General features: G+C 40.1%; 1 protein-coding gene across 2 annotated transcripts in view; it reads right to left on the bottom strand.

Annotated features, from left to right (window-relative positions):
- Nucleotides 1-425: 425 nt before the first annotated feature.
- RHOJ (ras homolog family member J) overlaps nucleotides 426-15656 on the bottom strand; it is a 96354-nt gene continuing 81123 nt past the window's right edge. The window contains exons 3-5 of one of the 2 annotated variants that reach the window (XM_004010708.5): nucleotides 13119-13283; nucleotides 10820-10915; nucleotides 426-2748 (exon numbers count right to left, since the gene is read on the bottom strand). In XM_004010708.5, coding sequence (XP_004010757.2) covers nucleotides 2602-2748; nucleotides 10820-10915; nucleotides 13119-13283 — 408 coding nt within the window. In that variant the 3' untranslated portion in view covers nucleotides 426-2601. Of the gene's footprint in view, nucleotides 2749-2903; nucleotides 9230-9663; nucleotides 10916-13118; nucleotides 13284-15656 lie in introns of those variants that run through there. The other variant, XR_009601254.1, reaches the window with a different exon arrangement.

Genomic DNA, 15656 nt, shown 5'->3' with positions numbered 1-15656 from the left:
TAGTTTGAGAATATAGTTTTATTCAGTTTTATGGCAGAAAACTTTTTTTTTTTTTTAGAGACATGAACTACCTATTGCCATGAAGCAGGGAATACATGATTAATTTGGTGGAATGACATGAACTCTTTTAGGTTGCTTTGTTCTTCATTATTTTATTCAACAAATAGCTCCTAAAACCTCTAAGCACTTGGGCTCCACACAGACACTGTCTCTCCAGGTTCTGGTTCTAGGCGAGAGAGAGATCTCCCACTATGAACAAGTTAATCTCTGTGGCCCATTAGGGAGGTGATGACCTGGGGAACCATTTGCCTGTTGAGTGTACACATCTGGAAAATTCTCCTTGGCAGAGCAAACACACTGTTCTCAATTTTTCATCCACATCAGTGAGGAGTGGCTCTTTAGCAAGACATAAGCACACAATAATGTAACAAAACCAGCGAATGGCACTTCATTTATTATAGGGCTAAATGCTCATTATTGTTTGTAAAGGATGAACTCAACGTCTGCAGAGTTACAGTTTATACATGGTTGATTTCCATTTACAAAGAGAGAATGTCCTTGTTTTCTCTAAATGTCAAGCTTTGACTTACAAAACTCCCGTTTTCTTTTAGGTGGGGTGTGTGTGTATTCAAGGAAATGTTCAGCAACTAGATGGGGGAGAAGAGAAATACAACTTGAAATGTAGAAGAAGGGAAAGCACATTTCAAAAATTCCAAACAAACAAAACCCCCAAAACTGAGGGGGGGGCGGTGTCATGGAAGGTCTTCACAGAAAAGACCAATACTGTATGCTTGTTTTTAAATGCGCTTCCTCCAGGAGCAGAAAGAACTAGAAAGACTGGATTTTTCCAACAGGAATGTGAATCTAGAAATTCTTAAACTAAAATTCGTGTAATTTCATGCTGCAAAGAGGCACTTTGCTTATGCAGTTGAAATAAAAATAAAGTGCCTACCTGGGTGTTTCCAGGATAACTGTAAGCAAATAAGACTAATTAGAAGCCTTCACAGTCTCTAATTAAAAGCTAGGCAATAAATCACTCTGAGATACAAGAATCCCTGGATGTTTGGAAGAGTCTCTTCCCCAGGGCCAAAGTCCCTGTTCCATAGAGCACATCATTTTGGAAGCAGGGCATAGATGGATCCAGAGCTTGGTACTCATGGATATAGACCAAAATACACATTTGGGACAATGAGAACAGGAAATAGGGAGGGGCAATATTTTAGTACCAGTTATACTTGGAAAATATCCTTTAAAGAGAATGAATGAGAGCTCCCATGGGACGCACTTTCAGTAGAAGTGAGAGGGAAAATTGAGGCACTTTGGCTTAACCTTTGGGGACTTTTAAACACAACTTTTTTACATCCCATGATTAGATCCTTCTTTGGAATCAAGTTATTATTGGGCATGGGAGACAGTGTGAAATCAAGAGAGGAAAGAGGCATACAGTGGGGAAGGGAGGGAGCAGGAAATTTCACTTTAATGAATAACAATTTTTTTAAAAGATAGGTCTGTCATATTCTCTTCCTAATCAGTTTGATTGAAAAGCAGAAATTCTACTTTCTTAAAAGCACAGTTCATTTGTAATTTTAAAGGGCCAACTCTTTGGAAAAGACCCTGATGCTGGGAAAGATTGAAGGCAAGAGGAGAAGGGGGAGACAGAGGATGCAATGGTGAATGGCATCACTGACTCAATGGACATGAGCTTGAGGAAACTCTGGGAGATAGTGAAGGACAGGGAAGTCTGGAGTCCAAAGGATTGCAAAGAGTCAGACCTGACTTATGGACTAAACAACAACAATGACAATATAATGTGGAAAAAATAATGTGACCAATCAATGTAAGCATTTCTGGGGGTGAATTTTAGGCAACAAACGTGGACCTGCAACAATTCGGATGGTGTTTCTTTCAATCAGGTTCAGAAATTATGGCTTCACATATTTCCAAAAGTTTCAACATTTCCTTGTATCTTCTTACAGTCAGGCATTCAGAGGTACATGTGGTTTTAATAGCTTTGGTAGAAACATGCTGAAAATAGGAATGAACATAAAAACCTTTTTCTTTAAGATAGTTTGGCATAGTTTTATAAGGCCTGAGTAAACTGGTAAATTAGTAATTTCTTAAAATAATACAAATTAATGTAAGACACATAGTAGAACAGCAGATTCAAGAACAAAAGGTTAGTATCATATTCCCATATTTTGTAAAAGACATCATGTAAGGCCACCAATACAAGAACCAAGTTCTTTTTTTTTTTTTTGGTTTTCCTATGATGATTTCCTATCAGCTTCATGTTCTTGGAGGGGATGATGGAAAACTCAAGATGGCCTTGACTTTGTTTCCCACGTGGTCAGTGGTGGCACTGGCTGGGATCTGGGCTCAGCATTCTCGTGGAGTGTGCAATGTAGATGCTTCTGGCTGGTATGGAGGATGTGGCAGTTGGCTGATAGTGTGCTGTGCTTGGGAGGGCTCACAGGGCGGAGGGGCAAGCCTCTGGGTCAGGGACTTCCTCTCTGGTCATGCCCTCCTTTTGGCTTGAGCTGGGTCACGGAGATTGGCTGCCATTCTTACCCCTTGTGGGGTGGAGGTGGGTCTCAAGCCACCTCAGATAAGTGAACAGCAGCTGTGACACCAGGAGCAGTGCTTCTTCTTTTTCTTGGGATGGAAAATGGTGAGGATTGCTTCATCAAAAACTGCTTTGAGACCTTTCTGGGTCAGGGCCGAGCATTCCAGGTAGCACTGTGCTCCAATCTAAAACACAAAGAGAGGTGTGAGAGGAGGAGGGAGAGAAGAGCACAATGGTGTCTGCCCTCTGCCCAGCCAACAGCTACCGCTGCTTGTCTCTCAAACAGCCCATGGATGGTTTGGATCACGTCTTTTCCTTCTGTGTTTCAACTTGCATCTGCTTTTCTTTTTGATATTTTTACATATTTTGCTTTCTGACAACAACATTAAATGACTGTGGATTGCTTCTGATGAACAACAAATTTATTCGTAAGTATAAGAATATAAAACATAAAAATTAAGAGAGGATTCAAAACCAGTGATATGGTTTAAGTATTTTTTGTGAACATCAGGGTATGTGATGTTGTTTTTAGGGCCTACTTATTTGTATGCAGAACAAGTGAAATGAATTCCCTTCTGTGCATAGTAGGGCAGGGTGTCAACTTGCTTAATAAAGCTCATAGAAAGAGAGCGGTTTTATAGAGAGTGATATGGTTTTATAGGTCATTTTTGATTAAAATGCACTTCTGACAAGGTATCTCTCAGCAAAGTAATATCTCATTGGTTATATTATTCAGTTTTAAGATACATTAAAAGGCATATTTTAAGCAGTTAAGCTCCCAAAACACAGAAAAATAAAGGTCATAAACTGTATCTACTGGCACAGATGCCCTCTTTGTCAATACACAGTCTGCGTGTATTTAAATGACAAAATACCTTGTGCTTGCCTAGGGCTTTATTCCAAAGCTTTTGATGATTTCATATTATGACATATTTGATAATCACAGATCCCTATGAGAAATATAAAAATTCAGGCCAGAGCTACAGATTCTCATTCTTAAAAAATTGCAGGTAGAGCAGACCATGTTTGGCAGTCACTTCATGAGATAATTCATGTGAGCAAGACCTGGGGTTTTAATTGCTCCCAAGCTCAGTATGAGCTAACAATTTGATGTGGACTTTTAAATATTAAGGACATCTGGAGAATTGCTTCTATTATATGCTTCACATTATAAGAATAACTGAAAAATTAAAGTGTATCCAGGAGAGGGTGGATGGATGGAGAGCTCCTGGAAACCAACAGATAAATGACTAAAACAGGGTAGCAAAATCACATGCTGATTAGAGCCAGTAGCTTAGGTAACTAAGTAAAGTAGGGCTGGTGCCAGATAACAGGGAGAGGTGGAGACTGTGGTGTCCTGTGGGTGCATACCCCTTTAAAGCTGTCAGGCTACTTGACTTTGGACAATCGTTGTCATACAGGAATGTTGGTTCATTGTTGCCATCTTTGTGTTTTTGAAGAGGACGTGGGCATTTTGATTTTAATTAATATTTACCAATTAAAAAACACTCTACTGGCCAAGCAAGACACTAATGTGGGGTGTCTTGGGCAGCAACCAGCCAATTTGTATTGCTTAAGGACATCCAACTAGAAAGTGAACGAGCTAGACCTAGAATCTGGGTCACTTGATGAGTGTTCTTTCCCTGGTTTCATGATAGAAATTCTGACCCTCATCACTCAACTCTGGTCAAGTTGACAGTGAAATGACGCTGCTCACTTGTTTGAAAGTCCACAGATAAGAAAACTAAGCATGAGGTAAAATTGTTCTGGTGGGGTCCAGATATGCACTTTTTTCCTATATGGGTATTGGTTACTATATGAGCCAAAAGAATTCCCAAAGGAAGGATGTTACATATTGAAAATTTATTTTATGGTTTCACTTTGACCATGGTCTGGATTAGAAAATAGCTTTTTTATATATAATCAAAAACAATTGAATATAAAAGAGGGATAGCAAAGCGAAAGTCACTCAGTTGTGTCCGACTCTTTGCGACCCCATGGACTTTACAGTCCATGGAAATCTCCAGGCCAGAATATTGGAGTGGGTAGCCTTTCTCTTCTCCAGGGGATTTTCCCAACCCAGGGAGTGAACCCAGGTCTCTCACATTGCAGGCGGATTCTTTACTAGCTGAGCCACAAGGGAAGTGAGGGATAAGGATTATAAGGATAAGGATCAGAAAAATTTTTCCTAATAATGTCCTGAAATGTCATCTCTTACAGTTTGGGGTTGTATTCAGGACTCAATATTAACACATGTGAAAAGCACACTAATTTTTAATGAATGTGTCTACTAAATGGTTCTTGTCAGTCATCCTGAAAAAAATACCCAGAACACACCATGGGGCTGTTGTATCTAGAATACCTTCCCGCTAAGATCACAAGCCTCGACTGTCTCTGGAAATTACAGGACAGCTGGACTGAGCTGGGTTCACACGTGGAATTCTGGACCATTTGGTCCTGCAAGATGGGAGAGGGCACATTTTCTCCTTCTCTTGTCTCTACCCACCCCCACCACAGTGCTGACAACTTATTAGAGTTTGCCTTTTGATGGTGCAAGAGGAGCCCAAACTTGTTCCCAATTCAGACATTTCTGAAGATAATCACATAGTAGATCAAGGTGTTATTGTGTAACGGGGTTAATATAGCATTATTTTGTACTGATAGTTACCAGAAAAGTAGCAAACAGATTTTGGGTGTGATTTGGGAAATATGCGTGAGAACCAGAACCCTGTTGTGAGGTCAGTATTGCTAACCAAGGATCAGGTGCTCTAATGATCAGAGGAAAGAACTCTTCCTGAGGCAGGTAAGACTTATTCCCTAAAACACAGCCATGTTATAGGGACTGCTGGAAAAAAAAAAAAAAAGTGTGCCCTCCAAGATGCAAAATGCAAAACAATCCCAAGGAAATATAGCCTCTTTTACAGCAGCAACTTCATCTGCCTCTTGGAGCAAAGGGACCTACACTGTCAAATATTTAGAATCCATCTGCAAGCTCTCAGGATTCACAGCTCTTTGTTTAGATACACATGTTAGCAATCTGGGACATGCTTTACCCAAATGATGTGTTTTCAGGAACAAAATAGAGACTGAGGAATGTAAACTGACAGAACATTTTCCTGATAACTTTATAATAGCTGTAACATTGTTTCAGAAGCTGGGAAATGTATCAGAGGTATAGGGAATAAAAGAGTCTGACAAGAAGAAAAAAACAGGCAAACAAACTCACAGTGACCACTCAAGTGAAAGAGAAGCTAGTGTTTCTTTCAGGTGGTCCTTGTGGAGGTGGGACATGTTCTAGAATCAGATAAGGCGTAACTGGAAGGAATAGAATGGAAGGTCTGCCCAGCTGCAGACATATCTGAGAGGACACAGTGTCCACAACAGTGCTAGCCAGGCGAGCTAGACCTTGTGGTAGGTACACCGGCTCACTTAGTTGAGAGGTAAGTCTCACATCATTCCCCTTTGCAGCTCAGAAAACTGATGTCCAGAGAGGTAAGGTAACCTCCCTAAAGCCGTGCAGCTAAGAAAATGGCAGAGGTGTGAATGTGTCTGTCTCCTGAGCCTGAGTCTTAATCATTCTGTTGAGGTCTCTCCAGCAAATGTAAAGGAATGTGATGAAAGAGCAAAACAAACACGGAGATTTTGTTATGGCTGAGTGATGATGAGAGAAGAAGGGAGGGAAAAGGAAGGTTGGTACTGTATGTAAATAGGGAAAGAGATGTTAGTACAATAAACAGAGTAAGCTGGTATCTAAAGAAATGGCAGGTAGTGGAGAAGCTCCTTCTTTCTTATTTAACATTTAGGAAAGTTATGCAGAGAGAAAGTTCAACTTGAGAGCCACATGACAGAAAGAGAACCAAAGGATGCATGAGAGAGATTCCCTCTCAATAAATTAGCATGATGACTAAACTGCTAAAAGAGGAAAAGTGTTTTTTTTTTTTTTTAATTGGTAGAAATTGCCAACTCAAGGGTGGATAATGTGAGTGCACTGCTTGCGTGTAGGTTATTATGAGGTGGTGGGGATTGTGGTTTACTGAACAGTATATATTGGTTCAGGTGTTTCTGTACCATCTTATGCGAAAACCTGAATGAACTTTCAGGCCAACCCAATACCTTATTTTAAAAACTGTTTAAAAGTTGCAATTGATGAGGAAATGTTGGATTGTGCTGCCAGATGTACTGATTTTTTTTAAGAAGTCAGAAATGTGTACTTACGTGAAGTTTCCAAATTGCTCAATGTTGGCCACTAAATCACATCAAAAATACCCATGTTGGTTGATCAAAACATTTGTGGGTGAAATTTGGGCCATTACTTGCATGTATCGGTCTCCCTGTTTGGAATTTGATCTCCCCAGGCCCCTAATTTTGTCCACCTGACAAACCTATTATCCTGGCTCAGTTGTTGGCTGCTCCAAGAAACTGACTCTGAGTCCTTCTCCCCAGACGTGTCCATCACTGTTTCCTCTCTGCTGCCCCAGTCCTTTGGGCACATGTCTATTCTATTTGTTCAGTTGGTGTGCTTTAGCTTGCCTGTCTCTCTCGTCTTCTGGGCTGTGGGTCTCCTGAGGGCAGGGCTGTCTCCCTCTGATCTCTGTAGCCCAGATCCCAGCAGCGAAGTGACTGATTTCCCATGACCACAGGACAAAGTGGACATGGCCGGCACACAAAACAAGGAGGGTAGTGGTGACCCTCACAGTCAGCGGGAGGGTATTAAGGATTCCATGAACATTGATGACAGGGGTTTTGCTGCAGTTTTGCTGCTTTAAACCCCACTGGTGCAAGTTAGAAACCCAAGAGATGGGTGCTAAGATAAAGAGTGAGAATAGCAATAAAAAATGCACAGGGTAAAGAAGATGACAGGCGAGGCCAAAGATTGAAAAAAGGGAAATGGTCCAGTGTTTTATTCAGAAATACCTTAGGAAGACTGAGCTTAGAAAACCATGTTTAGATTGTATTCAGTGGAACTGAGAAAGAGAATGCACAAAGCATCATCATCTTAGAGCTAAAGTGGCACAGATTAGGTATTAATTATTGTCAAATAAGTCCAGTTGCAATAGATATACACAAATGACAAAAGTGTGGGAGGAGTAGGCTGAAAATTAAAACCAATAATGAAAAGAAGAGGAAGGGTAAAGCAAGGGATAACAATGACTATTATAAATTGATACAAAACATTTATATAAATGTAGTTGACTCTAGAGTGTAAATAATAGGAAATATGTATGACATGAAAATGTCTCATCAATAAAATGTCCTCTCAGACGAAAAACATTTTGGAAATTGAAAAGTACTGAACAAAAGTATATAGAAAATCTGAACTTGCAAAGCATCTAAGTTATGGGGAGAGTATACACATTAAAATAGGGGCCTTCAGGGACTTCCCTGGTGGCCCAGTGGTTGAGACTTCACCTTCCTGTGCAGGGGGTGCAGGTTCGATCCCTGACTGGGGAGCTGACATCCAACATGTCTCATGGCCAAAAAAAAAACAAAACATTACACAGAAACGCTATTGCAACATACTCAATAAAGACTTTAAAAATGGTCCACATCAAAAAAAAGTCTTTCAAAAAGATACGGGGCTTCAGTCTATAAGCAAAGAAACCCCAAACCTAAGGGTTTCTTTTCAGATTAGAGGGGGGAAGTAGAAGAGCATGGTGGTTAAACACAGTTTCATATCCTGGCCCTGCCACTTTCTAGGGAGGCGATCTTAGCTTCTCTGAGCCTCAGTTTCCACTAGGAGAGTGGAGGTAATAATACGTACACCTTGAGGGGTTGCTGTGAGGATTAATTAAGACAAGGTGTGAAAAGTGCTTGGCATGAAGCCCAGTGCACTGCAAACACTCCATAAATGTTAGCTGTTATTATAAACTACTTGACAGGAAAGTCAGGTTGCAGAGAAACCTAAAGCATCTCTATAATTACATGAATTGTGATGAAACAAGTTAAACTCTTGCTTGGTTTTCTTCTAAATTGGATTTTGTAAGCTAAACATGATTTTCGCTGTATCTGAGAGCAGTTGCTAGGAGAAACTGGCAAAAGGCAATGAAGTGGTGAACTCAGCCATTGTTCCTAAAATAAGTATGAAATGAGATGGGAGGCTTTGGAACGACTTCTTCTCAGAGGGAAAAAACAACTTCCCAAATGAGAAGTCAGCCTAGGACGTTGACAGGATGGCGGTGGGAGACTCCAGAAGCAAGAGACACAGAAAACAAGTTTCTGCACGAAGCTGGTGCTGAGCCTCTGGAGCCTCCTCGCTGTGAAAGCTATCTAGCTGGGAATCACAGACAATCATTTGTGGAACTGTATGTTTAAGTACTTTAGGGAGAGAATAGAAGTGGGATGTTTGAGGAAAAGGAAGAAGAACCTGTAGAAATGTGACCATTTCTTAAAAAAATTTTGGCTGTGTCACATGACATGTGAAATCTTAGTTCCCAAACGAAAAATTGAACCTGTGTCCTCTGTGTGGAAGTGCAGAGTCTTAACTGTTGGACCACCAGGGAAGTCTGACATGTTGCCCATTTTATCGGTGGGAAAAGAAACGGTTTGAGGAGATGGTTTACAAAAGGTCAGGTGCATGGGGGTGGGGAGATCAGGAAGATCCCCTGGAGTAGGAAATGGCAGCCCACTCCAGTATTCTTGCCCGGAAAATTCCATGGACAGAGGAGCCTGGCAGGTTACAGTCCAAAGGGTTGCACAGAGTCAGACATAACTGAGTGACTGAACACACACACACACACACACACACACACACACATCCCTATTGTCAGCTGTGTGAATCAAACCTGTTCATCTCCCTAAGACCTGGGTCCTCAACTGTGAGAGAAGACCACTGCTCTCTACCTAAGAGGGGAGCAAGAGGCTGAAATGAGATGGAGCTTGTAAAGTGCTTAGTGAGAACAGGATGGGTGGCTCCCACTGCTGGTTCTAACATTACCATCCCGAGAAGCATAGTGCTAAGTCACTTCAGTCGTGTCCGACTCTTTGTGACCCCCTGGACTGTAGCCTACCAGGCTCCTCGTCCATGGGATTTTCAGGGCAAGAATACTGGAGTGTGTTGCCATTTCCTTCTCCAGACTATGTTCCCAACCCCGGGATTGAACCTGTGTCTTCTACGTTGGCAGGCATGTTCTTTACCACTAGGGCCACCTGGGAAGCCCCCTAGAAGCATTCAGTTTCTCAAATATTTGTGAGATGTTCTCATGTATTACATCCATAGAAACAGAATTTTATTTAATTCATTTCTATACTAATGCATCACTTAATTTTGTTGCCTATAAGAAAGGTTTAATAAGAGAAATGCATGCATTTTTATTCATAAAAAATGGTAATTAATGTGACTCTTGACCTATTTACAAGCAGGGGACCCCTAACTCTGCCCCAGGGCATGCATTTGCAGAGTGAGTTAAATAAAGTAAAAGAGAACTTTCTGAGACCTTTGGCTTGGCTTGATGGGTTTGTGACTAAATCAATGAGAAAGTTATGGAAATATGATTTATAAACCTCCTTTTGCATCTGGTACCTCATCCTCTCATGTACATGTTAGTGTCTGCTTTTGAGCACATCTTGGCAGTAAATGGGAGACAGATTTGGTCTAAATTGTTTTCCCAACAAAATCATTCTTTAGCTCTTAAGAATGAAGAAAGGACCGTGGAATGGATGATGGAAACTGTTCCAGCTGTGAGCAAGTAGCTATTATCAGTGAATAGCCTCTTGGATTCTTCGGCTAGTTACCTTTTGGTCCATGTCACTCTTCTAAGATGCTGTTGGTGACATAATCCAGCTCCTCTAAGTGGCTACTCATTATAGGGTGAGAAAGACTAAACAAATATAACCCTGCCAGATGCAAATCTAAGTTTCTCTCAGGAAAATCACAAAATGCCTTTTATGGAGTCATTTAAATGAGTTACATGGATAATAAGCAGTGAGGTTTACAAATATCTATCTAATGATTCCCTTTATTAATACTCAATGCGGCAAATGGATATTCTAGAGGTTGCTAAATCAAATGATACGTGCTTCAGCTGTTTAAATTCATCAAGTTTCTTTCTTAATGAAAACCAGACAGTGCTGGCTGACAAGAATGCTAACCAAATGGTCCCTTCCAGCCTGACTTGAACAGAGGGAAGTGTATAAAGCAGAGAGATGATTTTGAACACATTGCATATGAGAGCAAAAGCCTACGTAGCTCTTCCATTCTAAAGCATACAGCAAACTCGTCTCTCAGAAACCATTGAAAATGAAATTCAAAATCGGTACCGCTTTTGCAAGCTTCACACCATGCTCGTAAGTGAGAGGTTTCTCCTTCATATACAGCAAACGGGCCAAAGTTTTGGGGTCATCTCGGAGATCAATCTGGCAAAAAACACACATGCGATACATTTATTCATTTTTTCAGGTCTTACCAGATATTTCAAACTGTGACATAATAGAGATGTTTTCCTACTTGACAACTGTGAAATTGCTGAATTTTCTTTAAGGAAGCACATACACATGGCCATATTATGTCTAGAATTTAAGTGAGTTCTTTATATATGTATACCCCAGGCTTTCCTTATAGTTTCACCTTCAAAACTATTATCCTGGGAAAGTGAAAGTGAAAGTCATTCAGTCCTGTCCAACTCTTTGCAACCCCATGGACTATTAGTCCATGGAATTCTCTAGGCCAGAATACTGGAGTGGGTAGCCTTTCCTTCTCTAGTGGATCTTCCCAACCCAGAGATGGAACCCAGGTCTCCCACGTTGCACGTGGATTCTTTACCAGCTGAGCCACAAGGGAAGCCCAAGAATACTGGAGTGGGTAGCCTATCCCTTCTCCAGTGGATCTTCCTGACCCAGGGATCGAACTGGGGTCTCCTGCATTGCAGGAGGATTCTTTACTAACTGAGCTACCAGGGAAGTTTCACTATTGCCATGGGAGCTGAGGACTTATTCAAATGATTCTGTGGCTGTTTCAAATGCTTTTGACATTTCCTGTTTATTTCTAGACCCTACTTATATACAAAATAATCAGTCTTATTACTTTGCAGTGACGCCTCATTTGGTTTCTAGTTATATTACCAATTCTCTAATAGTTTATTTCCTGCCCCTGATTATATGCATATAATATACATAGACTTTTCCAAACCGAATCTTCATACTCAAAGGGATGAAGATTTGTCACTTGTGAGGATATTCTAAAGAATGTGCTGTAGGCTCTGAAGGCAAGTTCTAAAGAGGAATTTCCAAGGGGCTTGCTCAAGGAATAAACATTAATCTTTTCAAACATAGAACTACTTCAAAAATAGCGTCTATGTGTAGATGAGGGTTGAAAATTTAAATATTTAAGTTGCTTTAATCTCTCAGTGTGTGTGTGTGAACCCATGCATACATGCATGCGGGTCAATAATGAGCACATCAAAGCTTGTGTTTTAAAGAAAAAATGACATTAGGGTCCCCTTTGACAGCCCATTTCTCAGCTTTACTACTTTGTGGGTGGGTTTTATTTTTTTTGCCTTAATTTTTTAACTTAGTGTCCACGGGTTATAAAAAGGATTTGGATCATACAAAGATGTTGGCATGTCCCATCATGTATTTCCTTACCAAACTGTCAAACATTATCATCTAGAGTTAAGGCAAAAGATTTTATTTAAACAAACAAATAATTATCTTTCAGAGCAGAAGTGTTAATTATATTTATGGATCTGTTAGTTCTCTGTCCACATATTCTCTTAGAAATATTTTCCTTTCTCTTACTTAAAAATTTTTCTTGGTCAAGCAGAATGTAAAATGAGAAATAGAAAGCAGCTGCATATGAAACAGACAACAATAGAGCTCTTCAGTATCATTACATTTTTATGTCTTTGGGATAGTAATTTGGGTTTTAACATAGCAAAGAACAATCTATTTAAAACTATAAAAAGCTAGAACAATCTCTAATGTGTTTGGGAACTGGCTTACTGTTGGAAATTCAAACTATGGAACTTTATTAGCTTTCAAAACACTTTAAATTGCAGCTTTGTCTCACATATATCTGTTTTAATATCATTTCTAAGATCTGAAAGACCGGGGGCCTTAAGGGAATAGGGAACAGTGACTTTCTTGTCTTCCTTTTCAAGGACTGTTATTGAGGAGTTTCTGTCATAATGAGCGTATTCTGATTGCTGCAGTCATTTTGACATTCACACCTATTTAGTGACTTTCAATCATGTATTTTAGATATTAAAAAAATTAGGTAATAGGTGTAACTGACATCTACACCTCATTCCTCTAACTCAGAACTGCAGAGGGGTGTCTGTTTAAAACATGACTGTGTTTTTTAAAGACAAAAAGCGGAGAGAAGGATTTTGAAAGGCCCCACGGAAACTTCCTGTTACATCTGCAATAGCTCTATTGTCTTTTCAACCCTGGGCTAAATTACCACGTGGTTTATGATAAAGGCTGCTCATAGGACTGTTGTTCCTGAGACCCTCTATTCAACAGGGTTTGGTAAAACAGGATGTTCAGGAGATGCCTACACGTTCTTTCCATTTTGGTAAGCCCCCCACTGCCGCCCTACCCGGTCACACCACCTTCTAACCTGGGTCCCTATGAGGACGTAAGGCACGTGAGGCATGCAGCCCTTCAGCTCCGGGACCCACTCCTCCTGGACGTTGTGATAAGAGGCAGGGTTTACGACAGAGAAGCAGATCAAAAACACATCAGTGTTGGGGTAGGAGAGCGGCCTCAGCTGGTTGTAATCCTCCTGTGGGAAGAGCAAAGAGTCTGTGTGTTTGTATTGATCCAACAGGGTGAGGCGTGGCCCGTGTGGTTCCAGGAGTGACGCAGACTTTAGGTTCCACCGCAGCGCCCTCTGATGCCGTTCCTTCCCCGACCCTGGAATCTGGTGGTTCCCTGTATTACTAGAAGGAAAGGAGCCATTGGCCAGGAAAACGCTTTGTTGTGTACAGAGCAATTATGAATTGCCCTCTTTTAAGATGAACTAAAAAAACAAAAAGAAACAAAACCCTTAAAAACATTTTAAAATAGCTTTAGTGGGGTAATTTACATACTATTAAGTTCATCCTTGTAATGACTATAAGAGAAGAATTATTGCGATTCTTATGTCTATGGGAATTGTGTTGGATTGAATATGGATTTAAATTAGTAGGCCATTGGCCAAGGCACAGAAATTCTCTCCTTATGTAATTAAAAAAAATTGCATTGAAATTCAACGTAGAATAAGCTAACTAAAATGCGAAACAGCGAGTTGTTGCCAAAGCATACACCACAATATTTGAAGAAATATATTGTGTGAGGGGTTAGAGCTAAGAATTTGGGATTTGTTTCTAAATCTACCTAAAAGCCATATTGTGACCTAATAAATAAGATACCAGATTAATGATTTTTCCCCAAAGACTTTTCAGACCAGAATATGCTTTGGTTGAAGAGCTTGTGGTTGCATAAGATGTTTATGTATATGCTATTTTAGTGGGAGATGATAGAGACAAAGAAAAACGTTGGATCATCTCAACTTTGGGAAAAGTCAGCAAGTACCTTTTATTGTATGTAAAATATTTTAGGAGCTTCCAAGGTAAAATCTGCTATTTTATTAGGTTTTATCTATTTTCATAGAATTCATTAACAAGTACACAGTAACTTTATGTCTGTGTGTATATTTTATTTGTATATAGTATATACACATATTAATAATACATGTTCTCACATACCACAATATGACAAGTGTTCATATACACTATAGTATACTTCATATACATACTACATACAAGCACACATTATATATACATAGGTGAAACCAAATCTGTATGTTCACACTTACACATATATACATAGAAATGGACAATGTATTAATTCATTTATTAGAGTCTGTGCTTACCACTCTTTCTAACATTAAAAAAATTATAAAACATACATGCTCATTGTAAATATTCAAATATTATATAAGTACATAGAAATAGAAGTAAAAGTTTGTTTCTATCCAGCACTTTATCTCTAATAGTTTTTCCTCTCTTCCCAGATGGAGCCATTATGTAACAGTATCCTTCCAAACTTTTAACATTTATTTACATATATAACATATACATATACATGTTTATTTAAAAATTAATTGATTATATAGCTTAAATTGTATGATTCTTGCTTAAAAAAATTTTTTGTTTGTTTATTTATTTGGCTGTATCAGGTCTTAGGGAGGCATGCAGGATCTTTATTGCATTGCAGTCTGTGGACTCTCTAGTTGTGGCCCAGTTACTTGCTCCACAGCATGTGGGATCTTAATTCCCCGACCAGGGATTGAACCCACATCCCCTGCATTGCAGGATAGATTCTTAACCACTGGATTACCAGGGAAGACCTGATACTTGCTATTTTAAACTTAATATGTACGGATATTTAAAAATATCGACCTCACTATCTATTGACTCTAGTAACATCTTTATTAAAAGGGGGTGCACATGGCCATGTACACATGTGCCTGGGAGGAAACCCTTCGGAATGTCAGGCATGGACATCTCTGGTTGGTCAGCATCCATTTATCTGTCATTTAGTGCCCAGCACACAGGGGCTCAGTATACTATACTGCTTCTAATTCTATCACAGCCTAAGCAAAATGCAATGCAGGCTGGCTAGGATGCTGAATAATCCTAAAATCCTAAAAAAGTGAACTAGAAGCACACAAAAAGTCAGTTATTATGGCTCATTTACCACATTGCTATTAAAGCAATTAATGGGGAGTTGAATATGTCGCTTAAAAACTGATTGGGCCAGGCCTACGAGGGCATCTCAGTCAAGCCGTGCCCATGTCTGTGTGTGTATGTCTGCATGCGGAGCCTGGTAGTGGTGGGAGAGGACAACATCCTTCATCAATACCTCCTTCTCTGTACACAACTAGCCCTAAACCCCAGACCTCTCCCAGGGTCTCTCTCCCCTCTCCCTTCTCTCTCACAGTAGCTGTGAAGTCCACAAGCTAAGAACTCTCCTTCCCAGCCGTCATCTATGGCAGTTCACGACACCACCTGCTCCCCGTCACTTCATCCTCTCATCTGCATTGTCATAAATGGAGTAGGGGCTGGGTTGTTTTTTTCTCGTGCCCCACTTATACTCCGTCCATAGCAAATAT

This window comes from Ovis aries, chromosome 7 (genome assembly GCF_016772045.2).
Source record: "Ovis aries strain OAR_USU_Benz2616 breed Rambouillet chromosome 7, ARS-UI_Ramb_v3.0, whole genome shotgun sequence".
In the NCBI taxonomy this organism is placed as follows: Eukaryota; Metazoa; Chordata; class Mammalia; order Artiodactyla; family Bovidae; genus Ovis; species Ovis aries.
Note: the sequence above shows the minus strand (reverse complement) of the source record. Positions and strands in the feature narration are given on the sequence as shown.